Below are 18,100 nucleotides of genomic sequence, written 5' to 3'. Positions count from 1 at the left end.
GGCAATCACATCACACACCACAAGTTGCCGTCCCCACCACGAGGAGGTAGGTCTCTACTACCATCCAGGCATCGCCCGGCAGCGACCATAAGCCAACTTTGCAAAATTTAAGAAGGAACAAAGAAATTCATTATTTACAAAAATATAACTTAAATTTCCTTCAGTGAGAGCGAGCGTCCCAAAGTCCAACCTCGCTCTCAAGTCCTCATATAAAGGACAATATAGCAAGATGTGAAGGCCAGTCTCAGATTCTCCACACTCACAGAACTCCGTAAGGGACAACCCCAAACGAAACAGCCTTGACCTCAGGCCATGCCCCGTAAGCACAGCAGCAGCTGCAAACCCAAACCGGAGCCAGGAGCATCGCTCCCTACTCACAATATGGACCGAGGGCATAAAGGCATACAAATGTCGACCTTTCTCAGAGTTTGTCCATTGACACTGCCATATAGCACTTAACTCATCATTGATTCTCCCCCGTTCTGCTGTTATACCAGGGAAAACAACCAGCTGCCCCACCGGGCATGACCGGACGCCAAAAATCACTCTGGTAATTCCCCGCCTAAGAGCATATCGCAACGCAAACTGCGCCACTACTAATTCTGCAGGCATTTTCCCTGCAAGGACGCACAAAGCATCCGTGGACACAGTTCTACAAGCCCGGGTTATCCCCAGAAGAGCAAACCTCTGTGCCGAAGACAAGATTCTACGTACATGAGAGTGTTCAATACACCCTCCCCAAGCCCCAGCAGCATAAGTCAAAATCGGGGTAAAGATGTTATCATAAAGAAGGTGGAGGGCACACCCCTTTATACCCCATTCAACACGCGTAACTCGCCGGAGCTTGGCATATAACCGCTTCACCTTGTCTCTGACATAGGCAGCATGTGCTACCATAGAAAGCCGCTCACCATACAAGGGCAGAGGGAAAATAGGCTGGCTGAACTTAAAAAGAAACATCGCATATGCCAAATGTATACATTATATTCCATTAATAATTTCCAAATGCCAATTACCAATTTCCTAGACTATCTCATTGATATTATGTATTTACAATGTATAAAATCATTCATTTTGCAAGACATTCAATTCACAATATAATACTTAGTAGTACAGAAGAACGTATTTAGTTTTAAGGCAATTTGATTGCTGAAATCATATTGCACTATTTATACCTCATATTGAAAAACACTAGTCAGTTGCAATACCCATACTGGAAGCAGAGTTTGAACCCATGACCTTTATTTCTTAGGCAAGTACACTACCCACTGGGTTAACATTTTAACTTATAGTTGGTAACTATTTATCTGTAAAGATCACAGCTACTGTGTTATCTAATAAAAATAAGTAATAAATGAATTATCTCTGAATACTTAGACTATAGACATAACTTTAGAAAAATCAAAACTTTCAAAAATCTGGAATGTGCTATGTCCCTGAGGATGCCAGATTTACAATGTTCTACTCTATCATTTTTTAAGAGACTGAAATATCAGAATTCAAAGCTTTGAAATTTGATTTAAAAATATACAGAAATACCTCATAAATACTTAAGCAAATGCATACATATGTCAAAATATTATTTATGTTTTAGATACAGCAGTAAATGCAATGAACAACATACCTTCATCAAAACGATCAATATCATGAATATCATCAGCTAATTTATATCCTGACACATAAGATGGAATAGTTTCTTTACCATATGTCATTAAATTTTGGAGCCTTTCTTTTTCTTTTTCAGGTCGAACTAAATGAAGAAGAAATAAATATCTAAAATACTTTGAATATAAGTTATACAAACTATATTTGGTATATGTCAATTGCTGTGTAAGTTATAAATCTCTAGTATCAAATTTTAAGAGGAAAAAATTTTGCTAATATTACTACTAGAAGATGTTCATATTAGGAAGGATACATATAAAATGGCAGACAAAAACTGCATCACCTTAAAAAAAAAAGTAACATTTGTAGTGAAACATATAAGATATTGTTTGATTACAGTCAATTTGTTTGTTTCAAAGCAAGGTTTTTGCGTCAGATAATTGCACTGTATGACATACAGTGTAATGGAAAAATTACAGATCATTATGGAATGCAATAAATCATATTTTATTAACTAGTTGCTTCATTTACAAATTCTAAAGGAACTTTAAGCCTCCAGCCCATTTTGTTCAATTACATAATACTGGTTTACAGCAGTGTGTGTGGAGGGAGGAAATATATAACAAAAGAAGTAGGGTGCAAAAGTCAAAAAGGAATACCATACTGGCTAATACAATAACAAATAGAGCAGAGTGTTGCACACAAATATTAATTAAGAAAGAATAGAAAATACATAAAGCATTAAACATAATAGAGTAATTTACTAGATTTTGTTGGCATTTATACTTTAACATTGACGGTTTTACTTCTTTCAGCGATAAAGCTATGATTCTGATACAGTCCACAATTGAGAAATGTTTCCTTGCCTCCATTAGTCCAATAGATTCGGAATCAATTTTTTCCAAAATCCATTGTAATGATTTTCTGATGGAATGAGTTTTAAAGGTGGATATAATGCCTTCATCTAATGGCTGAATGAAAGAAGTTATATTAACCCAGTACAACTGTGGTGGTAGGAACATAACTTCAATGTTTGGATGACTTAAATCTTTTGAATGGCCTGATGTGCTATTCAATAGTAATAAAACTTTGAATTTTTTTTTTTTTTTCTTTTTCTTTTTTAGGAGCATTAGCAACTAAGGCCATATTGCTCCGGGAATATGCGGTGGTCATTCCCTGACCTTTCTGCATCCTCCGTATTTGGTGGTGACGGGCTCGAACCCTCTAATCAAGAAGTGTGTGGTACGCACTGCTGCTCCTTCCCACCTGGCTACAGAGGCGGCAAAACTTTGAAATCTAAATTTTTCCACAAGTTTAATAGCACAGAACGTAACAAGGGAATTTCCCAACAAAATAAAATATTGGGATTTCTCAATAATTTTTTTTTTTTTGACTAGTGAGTCAACAGTGGGGATTCAAAAAAAGTGGAAAAGGTTGAAAAATTACATCCAACATAATAGCAGGTTATCCCCACACAAAAGCTCAAAAAATACCATTATGCAAAGTTTACCAAAATTCTCTAACCATGTTGTGCAAGGATTGCCGCAATTTATCAATCACGTTAGAGCGAAACCGTGTTGTAAAAGTATTGTGTTATACGGGGGTTGCCTGTATTTAAAAATGCTACCATGAATTAAATTTTATTAAATTATTTTCATATACTCATAAATAAGAAGTGCATCCAGGATACCCATTTATTTTAATGGGGGAGATCAAATAAAACTTTTGAAAATGTTACTTTATATGAAAGCTTCCCAAGAGAACATTGGGATGGAAGAAAGAAAATTAGAATACCATTATAATTTTTTTAATTGGCAATTTTTTCAGTAAAAAAAAAAAATAGTAGAAGCATGATAAAATATGTTTGAATAGTAAAACCGATGACTATATGAGAGAGTGTACATAAAGAGAACTGTACAGAAAAGAACAAAAAAAAACCCCATTATATCTTATTTTCGACTGATAAAAATACTTGTATATTAAGCATCTTATAATGTTCTACTGAAAATTCCATAAAACACCGCAAAAATGTCTCATCACAATAGCCCTATATAGATACAAATATATTGAAAATATGTAAAGAAATTAAAAAAGTTTATACTGCATAATATATATTTACAAACCTAATGATGGAATTGGCCTAAAAGTCTCCCTTTCGTAAGCACCAGACTGTTCAATAACTTCTTTCTGTCTCAGTCCAGGTCGAGATGTCAGGGCTGGCTTTTGGGGTTTCTTCTTTTTTACCTTTACTGCAGCTTCAGATTTAATTTTACATGGCAAACTTTTTCCACCTTAATGAACCATGGCCATAGACAAAATATAGAAGAAAAATCTCTTTAATATAAAAGTACTTTTGGTAATCTCACTGAATGTACACAAATATGCATCTTTATTTTTAAAAATAGCCCGGCAATCATAGAAGAAGAAAGATACAATTTCAGATTTGGGTACAAAGTGAGATTAAAAAGTTTGGGGACTGACTTTGTATCTTTAAATTATGGTGTAGTAATTTATGTATAGTGTTGCAAATTGTTTCACAATGAATCTAGACCTAGTAACACATGTATCACCCATTTATCTGTGGTCAGTCTGAATTAGCATGTTTCGAATATGAGGTGTTTTACTCATTGAGCTACTAGAATGAGTACAGAGAAGGGCAACAAGATTAGTGAATGGAAAAAAAGGACTGTTGTTACCAAGAAAGGGTTAAGTTCTGCAAATTGCAGCATCTGGAGACTACGCACTCGCAAGGTGATCTGATTGAGGTGTATAAGATTTTGAATGGTTTGAGCAAGCTTAATGCTGATGGGATTCTTCCTCTTGATCAGATTCCACCTAAGGGGGCATAAATTCAAATTGAATGAAGACAGTTGTAGAATAGATGTGCGGAAATTTGCCTTTAGCCACCAGGTGGTTGATTGCTGGAACAAACTTCCATCTGTTGTTGTGGAAGTTGACAGCTTAAATAATTCAAGGCTGAACTAGACTAATTTTTGAAGTGAATGGATGGGCGAAACAGGAAGGGGTGTTTTTTTTTTTTTTTTGGCTGATGCTACGCACTTGCAAGCTTACTTTCTTTCATCATATGCCTCTACTAATGCTAATGAGTTTTGTCACATTTTAAAAATGGGCACTGAATTTGTATCAAAGTTTGTTTCAAATTAGGAAAAAGGTGCAACAGAAATCCACAAAAACAGCTTTTAGAGAAAGATACTAAGTTATTCACAAAGTTTAAAGAGGGCCACTTGTCTGTACAAAATGATCTACACGATGGCTACCCTTCAATTTCAAAAACCAATGATTTAATCTCATGTTTGTGATCTGATCATGAGTGATCAACATTTAGCTATCTGCAAAGTTGCTAGTGAAATTGGTTATTTCTTATGGGAGACATACCAATCAATCTTAACACAAAGGAATGCAATGCATTTTAGCCATTTATCTATGGTAAATGGCTAAAATAAGTGAGAATGCAAGGCATAAGTTTTGGCATTGCATCCTCACTGATGATTACGGAGAGTCCCAACTTCTCGCACATCAGAATCTTCACTAATGTGCTGCTTTTAACATTAGCATTAACATTTTGACACCAACCATGAACTGCAAGCAGCAATAATTAAATGGAAATTTAAAAATATGAAGCCTAATTACATCAAGATTTGAAGAAGACAAAGTAAAGGAAATTTATGGAAAAACACCACAAGAAAAATTACAAGATATAAACTATTCATCATCTGTGGAAAATATATGGGAGAAAACTAAATGGATGACTAAAGATGCAGCTTTAGAAACCTTGGGAACTAAACCGAAACCAAATAATCCTTGGATTATAGCAGAAATTTTAGGGGTATGGACAGAAAAAGACAAATGAATATGAGCAAGAGGAAGAATCCCATCGGCATTGAGCATGCTCAAACCATTCAAGGCTTTATACACTTCTATCAGATCACCTCGCTGGTGCCTAGTCTCCAGACACTGTAATTTGCAAAACTTAAGCCTTTCTTCGTAAGAGCAACCCTTTGTTCCATTCACTAATTTTGTTGCCCTTCTCTGTACGCGTTCCAGCAGCTCTACATCCTTCTTGAAATGAGGCCTCCAGACCTGTATACAGTACTCAAGGTGTGACCTGACCATTGCCTTATACAAGGGAATAATCACCTCCTTATCCCTGCTAGAAAACTTCCTGTATATCATTGACAAGACACCATGAGCTACTCTTGCAGCCCGTCTGCACTGCTCAGAGAACTTCATATCTGCCTGCACAATTACCCCCAGGTCCTTTTCATTCTCTACCACTGTCAGTGTAGTATCACAGAGCTGATACGTTGCTCTGGGGTTGCTGTTTCCCATATGTAGTACTTTACATTTGTCAATGTTAAACTTCATTTGCCACCTCTCAGCCCATCTGCTCAACCTTTCCAGATCCTCTTGCAGCAGCATAGTGTCAGTAGTGTCCTTGACAACCCTGCCAACCTTTGTATCGTCTGCAAACTTGGACATTAAGCTTGATATACCATCATCAATATCATTTATAAATACAGAAAACAATAATGGACCCAATACTGAACCCTGAGGGACTCCACTAATAACATTAGTCCACGATGAGCAGTGTCCATTGATTACCACTCTCTGTCTTCTCCCCCTCAACCACCCCTTTATCCATAGCAGCAATTTGCCTCCAATGCCACACTGCTCCAATTTGTACAGCAGTCTTCCATGTGCAACAGTATCAAAAGCTTTTCTAAGATCCAAGTATATAATATCAAAGTTATTCCCTGCATCCAGTTCTTTTGTGACTGCATCATAGTATCCAATCAAGGTGGGAAGGATGGTTAACAATCTAAACCAAGATAATGATGCTTCAAAAAGACTTGGATTGGTTGCATATGGTCCAAAAAGTGGAATCTAAAGTTTCATTCTTTTAAATGTAAGTTTATGCATTTGGGGAACAGAAATCCTGGAGTCATGTATAAGCTGGGGGAGGAAAAGAACTAAAAGTGGTTCAGGACAAAAAAGACATGTGTTATGATTCAATCTGACATGTAATTTTCAAAGCAATGTAAACAGATGGCTAGAAAAGTACATGGTGTTCCATCTATGATTTATAGTACCTTTTCAGTAGAGAGAAGGATGTCATTATCATCAAGATGATGGTTAGGTCACATTTGGAATATTGTATTCAAGCTTGGAGAGTGCAGCTAAAAAAAAAGTTAATACACCTTCTGGAGAGGGGCTCAAAGAAGAGTGACCAGATTAGTCACTGAATGCAAATAAATTCACATATGAAGCACAGTTCAGAAGATGTGGAGAGCAAAGGAGAGATTTGATCAAGGTGTATAAAGTGCTGAAGGAGTTGAGTAAAATGAATATGGAAGGTCTGTTCTCCTTCATAGTGAGACAAGAACCAGGGAGCACAATATAAAATATAAAGGAATAACAGAAGATTACATATCATAAAGTTCATCTATGAGCAGTGTGCAGTCGAACAATGAAATAAGGTGCCTTCTAATATGGTGGCGTTATTATTATTATTATTATTATTATTAACCATATGGTGGTGCAAGAAAGCCTGAGGCTTATGCTGCACCAGCCAAAAAAAAAAAAAAATTCCCACATTACCCTGAAAGAGAGAGAGTCAGAAATAGAAGGGAATCACCAAGAAAGCAAGAAAGAGAAAAATGATGATATCCAGCTAAGGACCCTGGGTTTGCCAAGTCCATACTCACCAGATGTGAACCCCTGGGGTAGGTGTCTTAACTAAATTTAAAGCAGAATTTGATGATTACCTAAATGGGAATAGTATGAATATTCTCTTTCATTTGAATTTTTGTCATTATTATTATTTTATTTATTTATTTTTGGCTGATGCAGAAAAAAGTTTGCTTCTTTGCATCATTCTGCCTTATTAATACTAATACCACCTATTAATTTCAATTTTCCTAACAAGTTGGAAAACTGGAATGAATAAGGTATTCCTTAGGGGAACCCTAGGTGAAAATTGCTGTTAGATGATCTTGCAGATCCATTTCAAAGATTCTGGCCCTCATTTTCTACAAATAATGTAGTTGCCACTAGTAAACTATCTTTTAACACAGTCCATAAATAGTATGCCAATAGGAACAGTTTAAGGTGAATGAGGAACCAAGCAGTACACGCTAGGTGATCCCTATCATATACTGCAATCATGGATGCTGTTTGTAACTTTAAATGAACTAAATAAAAAAATAAAAATAAAATAAAAACAACTGGTCCACCTTCTCCCATCCACTTGTCTGGGATAATAAAGATACTACCGAATGATATCTTTATTTTCTCCTTATATTCAACGTTAGAAGAAAGCAATATTCACATCTTTTGTTATTTCTTATGGGGAAATTCGATTTAAAATATGCAAAATTTAAAACCTGGAATGCAATCCTTGTGGAATTTGCCACTTAACCATACAAACTGTACAATTAAATTTACAAGAGGCAGATTCTTTTTTAGATCTGTTTTCAAGCAAACAATGTATTACATGCTCTTATGAGAACATGGCAAAAAGTATGTAGTAACCTAGTGGTGGTATATGTGCTCTTTATGAAGAGATTCAAGTTTGTAATGAGTTACAATATTACATTTCAAAGTAATGTTTTAACATTTTGAAAGTAAAAATTAAAGAAGCAATACATACTTGTAACCGCTTTCATAAATTCTCGTTGCAGTTTCATGGATAAACGAGCTTCCTGTAGCATAGCTGAAATAGGAGGAAAAAATGCATAAACAGCACTTTTACCAGTTTATCTCTCTCTCTCTCTCTCTCTCTCTCTCTCTCTCTCTCTCTCAGCTCTTCAATTAAATTTAACACAAACATGCTAACAAGCTATTCTGGAAAGAAAACACTGCTGACATATACACTCGGTGGTCACTGAATTATGACTACCCCATCCGTAATAGACTATGCCGCATAGCTCGCAATATAGAAAACCAAACAGCTTCATACACTAAATCAGCGGTAACTTGCATCTGGTTGTGCAAGTCAAAGTGATCAAATAGCAGTTATGGAACACATTAAAGAGATCACAGAGTTTTAAAAGGGCATGCTTATGGGAAACTGTGCATCAGGTGCTTCCATATCAGAAACAGTGTCTAATTAGTTTCTCACAGCCCACTGTGGTTAAGGTGAATAAAGAACGGTGTTGAATGGGTCAAACCACTTACTGCTCACAGAATTGTAAAGGGTTACACAAGGTGGATGTTCATGGTGAGTGAAGGGTGCAGCATGCTGTATGGGATCAACAGAAGATCACTGTGCAAGAGTTGACATTGCAATACAATATGTGGAATGCAAGAACAATTATTATTATTAATAGCCATATGGTGCAAGGAAGCCTGAGGCTTATGTTGCACAAGCCAAAAAATATTCCTGAGTTACCCTGAGAAAGAGAGAAATAGAAAGGAATCACCAAGAAAGAGAAGAATGATGATATCCAGCTCAGGACCCTGGGTGTGCCAAGCCCATACTCACCAGATATGAGCCCCTGGGGTGAAATATCCCAACAATGCACTTCAAACTCAGACATATGGGGTTCTACAGCAGACAACCCAAAAGACACCCGTCTCCTCACCGCTGATCATCATCGAAGATGAACATTGTGGGGTTAACAACACGCTGTTTGGACACTGGAGGACTCGAAATTAGTGTGCTGGCCGGATGAGTATATGGTACAACATACCAACAGATGCCGTTGTGTGTAGCGCAAGCAACATGAGTCCATAGACCTGTCATGCAGAGTGCCCCACTATCCAGGCAGATGGTGGTGGTTGCTTAATATGGGGCATGTTTTGATGGCAAGAACTAGGACCCCCTGGTGAATATGAACCAATGTTTCACTGCAAGGTCTACACATTTTGTACAGGTCAGCTCTTAGGAGACTGTGCATCCTGCCATGTTGCATTTTTTCCTGGACAGAAGTGGGATCCTCCAAGAAGATAATGTGCCATGTCATTTAGCTTGCCACTGTGCACAAGTGGCTTGAGGAACATAGTGAAGAAATCTCATATCTTGATTGGCCTCCAAATTCGAATGACCTCAATCCAATTGGAAACGTGTGGGATGTTTTTGAATGGGAAGTGGGGCATATGTACATGCAGCTGGCATCTATTCCGAAACTGTGGAAAGCCTTGCAGGCAGCATGGCTTTCCATTGATCCCTACTGATGTCTTCAGACATCCAGTGGAGTCAATGCCTAGGTAAATAAAAGCTGTTATTTGTGTGAACAGTGACCCTACCTGGTATTAGGTAATTGGTCATAATCCAGTGACCACTGAGTGTATAATTCTTAATATTTAAAATGAAAAGCACTGGCTAAATCTAAATCAAACCACCATACAATGGTCACATAATTAAAAAAAATATATGAAAATATATGACAATAAAAATGTATCTTAAATTTATTTTTGTCAGTGCAAAATCGCATATTTATATTGTTTACCTGAGCTTTTTTATAAAAAGTAGCTCAAGTAAAGAAATAATCATTTGCACTTTTTAAATCATATTCATTCAGTATTACTTTGCTGTCATCTCTATACAAAAATAAAATGAAAACAAATTTTGCAGTGGGGGAGGTGATGGTCCCAAAAACTAAGTTTAAGTTACTGAAAATTAATCTTTGACCCAACTACCTACAAGCAAATTGTGTAAATGCATTACCAAATATCAGTTTATCTTTTATGTCAATCTAAAACATTTTATGCATAACATTATTATTACATTTTTTTTAATACTTCAGGATGGCCGCCAGGCAAAAGGACTTTCACAGCTAACACTACAATGCTGTCGGTGACTCTATTGTCGGGGAAATGGGAAATATACTGTGCAAAAAGGATAGGTGAAATAGGACCAGGGTGTGTCTGCCAGGGACAAACGCCGTTTGTAAAGGTACAAACGGCGATATTGTTGTACACGACAGCACTAAAAACACTGAGAGTAGGAGATCTGCAGACTTACTTAACAAGTACAGGTCAATATTGGAAAAAAGTCATGAGTTAGGGTTAAATTTGAAAGTGTCTGCACTTCTGTCCAGATATATTAGGAGTGAGTATATGATGAGAGCCTTGTCAATCACTTAGGCCCTGGAGAGAATTTTCAAGCCTCATAGAGTAGAATTTTTCTCAATGTGGTCTGTGCTTGTTAACAGGAGAGACTGCTTCTTAAAAATGCCTTGCTAGCGTTATCAAGAATATTTGCTAATACTATCAAGGCAGTGTTAGGTGGTCGAAAAAATGCTAGCTTGGGGGTTAAACAGACTAATAGAATAACAATAGCCGCAGTCAAAGGTGAAAGTGATTCTTCTACTGCTTTCTATTGGAATGAGCAGCAGCCTGGAAAGAAAGGTGCTGAGGATTTCAAGAACTGCTGAGAGTCATTATGGAACAAGTATATACATGGGCTGTGTTCGGGTAACTAGGAGTAAGAACAAGTGCATGTATACCTGCATGTACGCCAATGCTAGGAGTATAGTAAATAAATTCAATAAATTTGAAGTAATGGTTAAGACATCAAAGACGTAAATTGTTGGGTTATCAGAGACATGGTGTCACACAGATATAAGAAATGCAGAATTTGAATTCGGGAAGTACAAGGTGTACAGAAAAGACTTTTTTTTTTCATTTTCATTCATTTATTTATTACACACGATTTAAAATTTCAAGATTATATACATCAATTTATATACATCAATTTATATACAAGGTTATATACATAAATTTATATACAAGGTTATATACATAAATTTATACAGGGTGTCTCAAAAATATTGGTAAAAACGTTTGGGGGGGGGGGGTAACATCTAAATGTGAATCGCATAGGAACCCATAACCGGAAACTTCACCCTAAGTTGGTAGACTGCGCGGTAGTCACCGCACGAAGAGCATGCATTGATATACGAACTGTGAGCTGACAGACATGCACCCAGTGTATGGATTAGCAGAGGGCAATGGACGAGCCATTCAACGAATTTATGGAGAACGCTTCCCAGACAAAAATGTACCGGACCACCGTTTGTGCATGTGCATCAAAATTTGTGCGATTATGGATCATTTAGAGGTAACAGGAGTAGCGCGAACTAAGATTGTACAGAGAGCATATTAAAATAAGTAAATAAATCTTGTATACAGGGTGTCTCAAAAATATTGGTACAAATGTTTAGGGGAGGTAGGTAACATCTAAAGGAATGTGAATTGCATAGGAACCCATAACCGGAAACGTCACGGGAAAGTAGTAGCAGGTGAGCGTGGGGGCCAGGCAAAGGGTCCACCACGGCCAATCCATCGACGCCCAAAACGCCTGTTCAAATGGTCACGAACACACCTTCCATAATGGGCAGGCACTCTAGTTGATAGCCCAAACACGGTTTTCAATTAAGTTTAAGTCAAAAATTTACTGTACATATTAAAACTCATTCAATAGCCTAGACACGTATTCTACATACATGCTGCGAAGCCTAGGAACTCATACATACATACTGCAGTGCCAACTCTATTGTCTCACATGCACTTGTGCCTCAGGCATTAAGCAGCAACGTGCAACAACGTTCAGTATTCTTAATTCCATCCCGATAGGATGACATGATAGCTTTCAAACTTTTCATTTCACAATTTATTTTTTAACCCTTTAAATACGATCAAAAATATATTTGTATCTTGGCTAGAAATCACTGCCAACAACATGAGTTCTGTTTGGCAGCATGTTTTGCCCCATTTGGCAAATGATTTCACTGGTTTTAAATCGCAAATTCAGAATGTTGAAGACACTGTGAAGATCGGAAAAGACTTGGGATTTGAAACTTTGAACACTGCCAATGTACATGACTGCACTAACTCACAAGCAAATTACTTAAATCAGTGGTGTTTTCGACCTTTTTTTTAATAATGGCACAGTTAGCATTAGTAGAGGCATTTGATGCAAGAAAGCAAGCTTATGCAGCATCAGCCAAAAAAAAAAAAAAAAACCCACTTCACCCCTCTGTTCGTTCAAAATACCTGTCCAGCTGAGCCTTAAACTTATTTAGGCTATCAACCTCCACCACAAGGGATGGCAGTCTGTTCCACCAACCAACAAGCCAGTTAAATAATTAATTTTATTTTGTGCACCCCTACTCAGTTTTCTGCCTGTTAAATCTGATTCTCTCTCTCTCTCTCTCTCTCTCTCTATATATATATATATATATAAAATATTTAAAAAATGTTATATGATAGTTATTATAATAATATAATTACAAGGATGTACCTTTTTTAATACTTATATTTAAAAAAATAATTTATGTTTAAGTAACTTAAACCCAAATTATTTGGCACCCCTAGAATGTTGTTGCAGCACCCTGTTGAAAACCACTGACTTAGATAATGCAACTGTTCTTAAAATTGACAAGCAAACTGCATATGAAGAAGAGGAAAACAATTCTGAAATGGATAACAACACTGAAATGGCACTAAAACAATTTTAAACAGAAGAATTGGAGAAAGTTTTTTGGGGGAGGGGGGGGTTGACATGGCCTGCAAGGCAATTATGAATGGAGATCCGGATGTTGAATGTAGCATCAAGATAGGCAAATTTTACAAGATGGGATTCGATGCTAAGAATTGTATCCCAAAAAAAGAAGAGACAACTTCACCAGACTTTATTATTGAAATACTTAAATAAACACTGATTTTTTAAAGCTTTTTTCTCATCTCTCATGATGTTACCTTTTTATTAATAAAATTTTTGTAATATTTTTAATTTCAAATCCTTTTAATTGGCTATCAAGTGTAAATTGTGTAAACAGATTTATTATAATTTGTTTATAGACTGTTTCTCTGGTATGCATTCAATTAAAACCCATTATAATTATACCTCAATCAGCACAGTTTCACATAACATGGAACAGTACCAATTATCAGTGCTATATGGTGTATTGCTATATATGTAAGTGTGTATTTTCTTGTATCGGGGTGGCTCCCAGGCATAAGCCCATCTTCACCTTGGTAACCTTGTTGTTGTAGAACTATGTAACCGACCTTAGGATTATTTAGAATAAAAATGTAAGCTGGGCCCTGGTTTACTATCACTGTATGCGTATATTGCACAAATACCACACCCACAGGAAGTAGTGCAATACCAATGGGTACCTGCTGTTTGTTATTTGTTATTTGGTTTTTAGGAGCATTAGCAACTAAGGCCATATTGCTCCGGGATATGCGGTGGTCATTCGCTGACCTTTCTGCATCCTCCGTATTTGGTGGTGACGGGTTCGAACCCCGGTCTAATCAAGAAGCGTGTGCTATGTATTGCTGCTCCTTCCCACCTGGCTACGGAGGCGCCATGGGTACCTTCAATCTCACTCTCTGGCTGCCAAAACCTGAGCACAAAAAAAAAAAAAAAAGTGGTAAATAAATTAATGCCAGACATCACAACAAAATTCAAGTCTAGCCTGCCAGAATCCAGAATGATCACCAAGAACCAAGGAAGCAAAGGTTCCAGGTTCAAGTTTCAGGATCAAGATCAAAATTCAGTGAACACAATAAAAATAAAGTACATCCAAACCAAGACTAGCACAATGAGCTGGGTTCGATGCATAGCAGATCGCACTACAGTTCATCTTTTAAGACTGTATTGAAGATCCAAATTCAGTGACCGCAATCCATATCAAAGTTCAAAGCACATCCAAATGAAGCCCAGCATAATGAGCTGGGTTCAATGCATGGCAGATCACACTGTAGTTCATTTTTTGAAAACTGCAACTGAAAACCCCTGGAACAGGTTTAACTTATCAATCAATATCCTCAAGAATGAGAGAGGCATTCATTTCATTAAACCAGCCCAGCACAATGAGCTAGGTTATATGTACAGAAAGGACAAGGTCAAGGTGTGTTTGTTTTAATTGTAGTCTCCAGGGTTTCCCCTATAAACTGCTGTAGCATCTGAAAAGGCAAAAAGCCAAGGCCAGCAAGTGTGTGTATGCAGGTGTGTAAGTAAGAGTAGGAGAATGTTATAGGCCTAATTGGTTCTGATGATATAAATTAGCCAGTGAGTGGTTGATTACTGGAACAAACTTCCATCTGTTGTGAAAATTGATAGCTTAAACAGATTCAAGGAAGAACTGGACAAACTTTTGAAGCGATTGGATAGGTGAAATGGGAAGAGGTTTTTTTTTTTTTTTGGCTGATGCTGTTTCTTTAATATACCTTATTAACTGAAAGACAAAATTCATCTATTCATATATTTTCAGCAAAACCATTTAATTATTATCAGACTATCACTGAAATCAGTTTTTAATTGCTATGAGTAGCTTGTAATATGGTAAAGGTTCTTGACTATTATATTAGTTACTGCTCCAATGGAGAAATATATTGTTATTTATTTAATATACAACTGATATATTAATTTTGTAATAACTGAGAACAAAGTGGAGGAGAAATTGTTGAAGTTAAACATAAGAAAGGCACCTGAGGTGGATGGGATCTATCCAGTTATATTAAAGGTGGCGGCAAAGGAAGTAAGCAAAACCTCAGCCATAATTATGAGAGCATCCTTGGACTCAAGGGAGATCCCCACGGACTGGGGGTGTGCAAATGTATCCCCAATTCACAAAGGGGGGATTGAAGGGGGGACACGAGTAATTACAGACCAGTTAGTTTAACTTTTGTTCTGGGTAAAATAATGGAGTCACTGGTTAAAGATGCATTGCAGGATCATCTAGACAAGACTGCAGCAATAATTCAGACACAGCATGGGTTTGTTAAGGGAAAGTCTTGTCTGACAAATTTGATTGGTTATTATGATGTGGTTAAAAAGGAACTGGATGCAAAAAATAATTTTGATGTAATATACTTGGATTTCAGGAAAGCTTTTGACACTGTTGCGCATGGAAGACTACTGTACAAATTGGAGCAGAATGGTATTAAGGGTAAGTTGCTACAATGGATAAAAGGATGGTTAAGTGGGAGAAGACAGAGGGTGGTAATCAATGGGTGCTGTTCTTCGTGGACTAATGTTATTAGTGGAGTCCCGCAGGGCAGGGTTTGGTGTTGGGTCTACTGTTGTTTTGTATATTTATCAGTGATGTTGATGAAGGTATATCAGGCTTAGTATCGAAGTATGCAGATGATACAAAGGTTGGCAGGGTTGTTAATGACAGTAATGGCAGTGTGTTACTGCAACAGGATCTAGAAAATTTGGGCAGATTGGCTGAGAAGTGGCAACTGAAATTTAACATTGACAAATGCAAAGTACTGCATATGGGTAGAAGTAACCCCAGAGAAACGTATCAACTGTGTGGTACTACACTTAAGGAGGTAGAAAATGAAAAAGACCTGGGAGTATTTGTGCAGTCAGATATGAAATTTTCTGAGCAATGCAGACAGGCTGCCAGGGCAGATCATGGGGTGTTGTCAATGATATACAGGAATTTTGTTAGCAGGAAAAATGAGGTGATTGTCCCTCTGTATAAGGCAAGGGTCAGGCCATACCTTGAGTATTGTGTGCAGGTCAGGAGGCCTCATTTTAGGAAGGATGTAGATTTGCTTGGGCATGTACAGAGAAGGGCAACAAGATTGGTGAGGGGAATGAAGGGATCCTCTTACCAAGAGAGGCTTAAGTTCTGCAAATTTCAGTGGCTGGAGATTGGGCATCTGCGGGGTGATATGATTGAGGTGTATAAGGCCTTGAATGGGTTGAGCACGCTGAATTCTGATGGGATTCTTCCACTGTTCAGATTATGAACCTAAGGGGGCATAAATTCAAACTGAGGAAAGACAGATGTAGAATAGATGTGCAGAAATTTGCCTTTAACCAGCGGGTGGTTAATTGCTGGAACAAACTTCCATCTGTCATTGTGGAAGTTGATAGGTTAAATAAAATTAAGGAGGAACTGGACAAATATTTAGAGGGGATTGTTTTGTAATTTTTTTTTTTTTTTTTTTTGGCTGATGCTGCTTAAGCTCATATGTTTGCTTTCTTGCATCACATGCCACTACTACTACTAATAATAATTTCTCCTCTACTTTACTCTCAGTTATTACAAAATCATTAAGCACCGAGCTACAATTTGGTAACCTTCTGCCATTTTCAAACCTTAATAACTCCTCATGTGTGAATGTAGATGCAAAATACTCATTCAGTTTGTTTGCTATCCGAGTAGGATCATCAACAGTTGAACTATCAATATCAAGTGGACCAATCAGATTCATCCCCTTCCTTTTAGAGTTTATATAAGTAAAGAAATCCTTGCTGTTTTTCTTAGCATCGTTTTCCAAAGATTTCTCGTAATCTTCCTTCGCCTACCTAACTTCCTTTGTGACCTGATTAAAGACTAGCTTATATCTGCCATAGGCTTCGGAGTTGCTTGATAATTTATATGCATCCCATGCATTTTTTTTCTCTGCCACAAGTGTCATTAGTTCATTTGACAACCATTTAGGCCTAAACCTTAAACAACATTTCTCAATAGGTATGAAACTTTTAGTAGCTTCCACGATTAATTCCTTGAATGCTTCCCACTTAGACTTTACTGTTGATAACATCGTCAGTTGATCGCACTGTACAGAATTTAAAAACTGTCTGAGACCACTGTACTCACTTTTACGGAAGCAAAAACCCTTTCCTTTACCCCTGGTGGTAATTATATCTTTAAGTAAATCCCATCAGTACATTGTGATCACTGTCACCTAGTGGTTCCTTTATCTACAAATTCTTAATACACGAATGATCACTGCTGATAACCAGATCAAGAGTATTACCCTCTCTGGTTGCCTCTCGAACATGCTGCTGCAGAAAACAATCATTCAATAAATCCACAAAAATCTTACTAGTGTGTGAGTCACCAACCTTCAAGTTCCAGTCCATATCTGGGAAGTTAAAATCCCCCATTATAAGACATTCTGATTTACTAGCCCACTCTATTTGTCTGTTCAATTGTTCATTGTACTCGTTTGAGTCATTAGGCCTATAACACACTCCTACTCTTATTTTTGCTTTTGCAGTGCTTATGTCACACCAAACTGACTCAACAGTGCACTGTTCATCTATATCAACTGGACTTCTTTTAATTTTATGTTTTTCTTAATTAACAGCATGACACCTCCTCCCTTCCTATCCTGTCTATCCTTCCTGCACACATTGTACTCCCCAAATTCGAATTCTGCATTCCTAATATCAGTGTGACACCACGTCTCTGATATCCCAACAATATCCACCTTTGATATCTTGACCAACACTTCAAATTCATCAAATTTATTGATGAAAATTAAGAAAAAATAATAACAGGGTACTTATTACTGAATAACTCATGATATTGTCACTGAAATCACAGGAAAGACAGCAAGAAGTGGACACCTGGCAAGGATGTTGACATCATGAGTTATTCAGAAATAAGTATCCACTTATTATTTTCTCTTAATTTTCACTGTTTTCCCTAGTTCCAATCTCCATTTGCAGTTCAATTTCTCTTCTCATCCTCTCAATTCACTTATTCATCCA

General features: G+C 37.1%; 1 protein-coding gene across 2 annotated transcripts in view; it reads right to left on the bottom strand.

Annotated features, from left to right (window-relative positions):
• Nucleotides 1-18,100, bottom strand: part of LOC150086502 (UPF0193 protein EVG1) — a 45,424-nt gene that overhangs the window by 26,359 nt on the left and 965 nt on the right. For both annotated transcript variants that reach the window (XM_090371440.1, XM_090371442.1), the window contains exons 2-4: nucleotides 8,276-8,338; nucleotides 3,729-3,896; nucleotides 1,625-1,750 (exon numbers count right to left, since the gene is read on the bottom strand). In XM_090371440.1, coding sequence (XP_090227566.1) covers nucleotides 1,625-1,750; nucleotides 3,729-3,896; nucleotides 8,276-8,338 — 357 coding nt within the window. The remainder of the gene's footprint in view (nucleotides 1-1,624; nucleotides 1,751-3,728; nucleotides 3,897-8,275; nucleotides 8,339-18,100) is intronic.

The sequence above is a fragment of the Mastigoproctus giganteus genome, chromosome 4 (genome assembly GCF_048544385.1).
Source record: "Mastigoproctus giganteus isolate SK-2022 chromosome 4, ASM4854438v1, whole genome shotgun sequence".
Classification (NCBI taxonomy): Eukaryota; Metazoa; Arthropoda; class Arachnida; order Uropygi; family Thelyphonidae; genus Mastigoproctus; species Mastigoproctus giganteus.
Note: the sequence above shows the minus strand (reverse complement) of the source record. Positions and strands in the feature narration are given on the sequence as shown.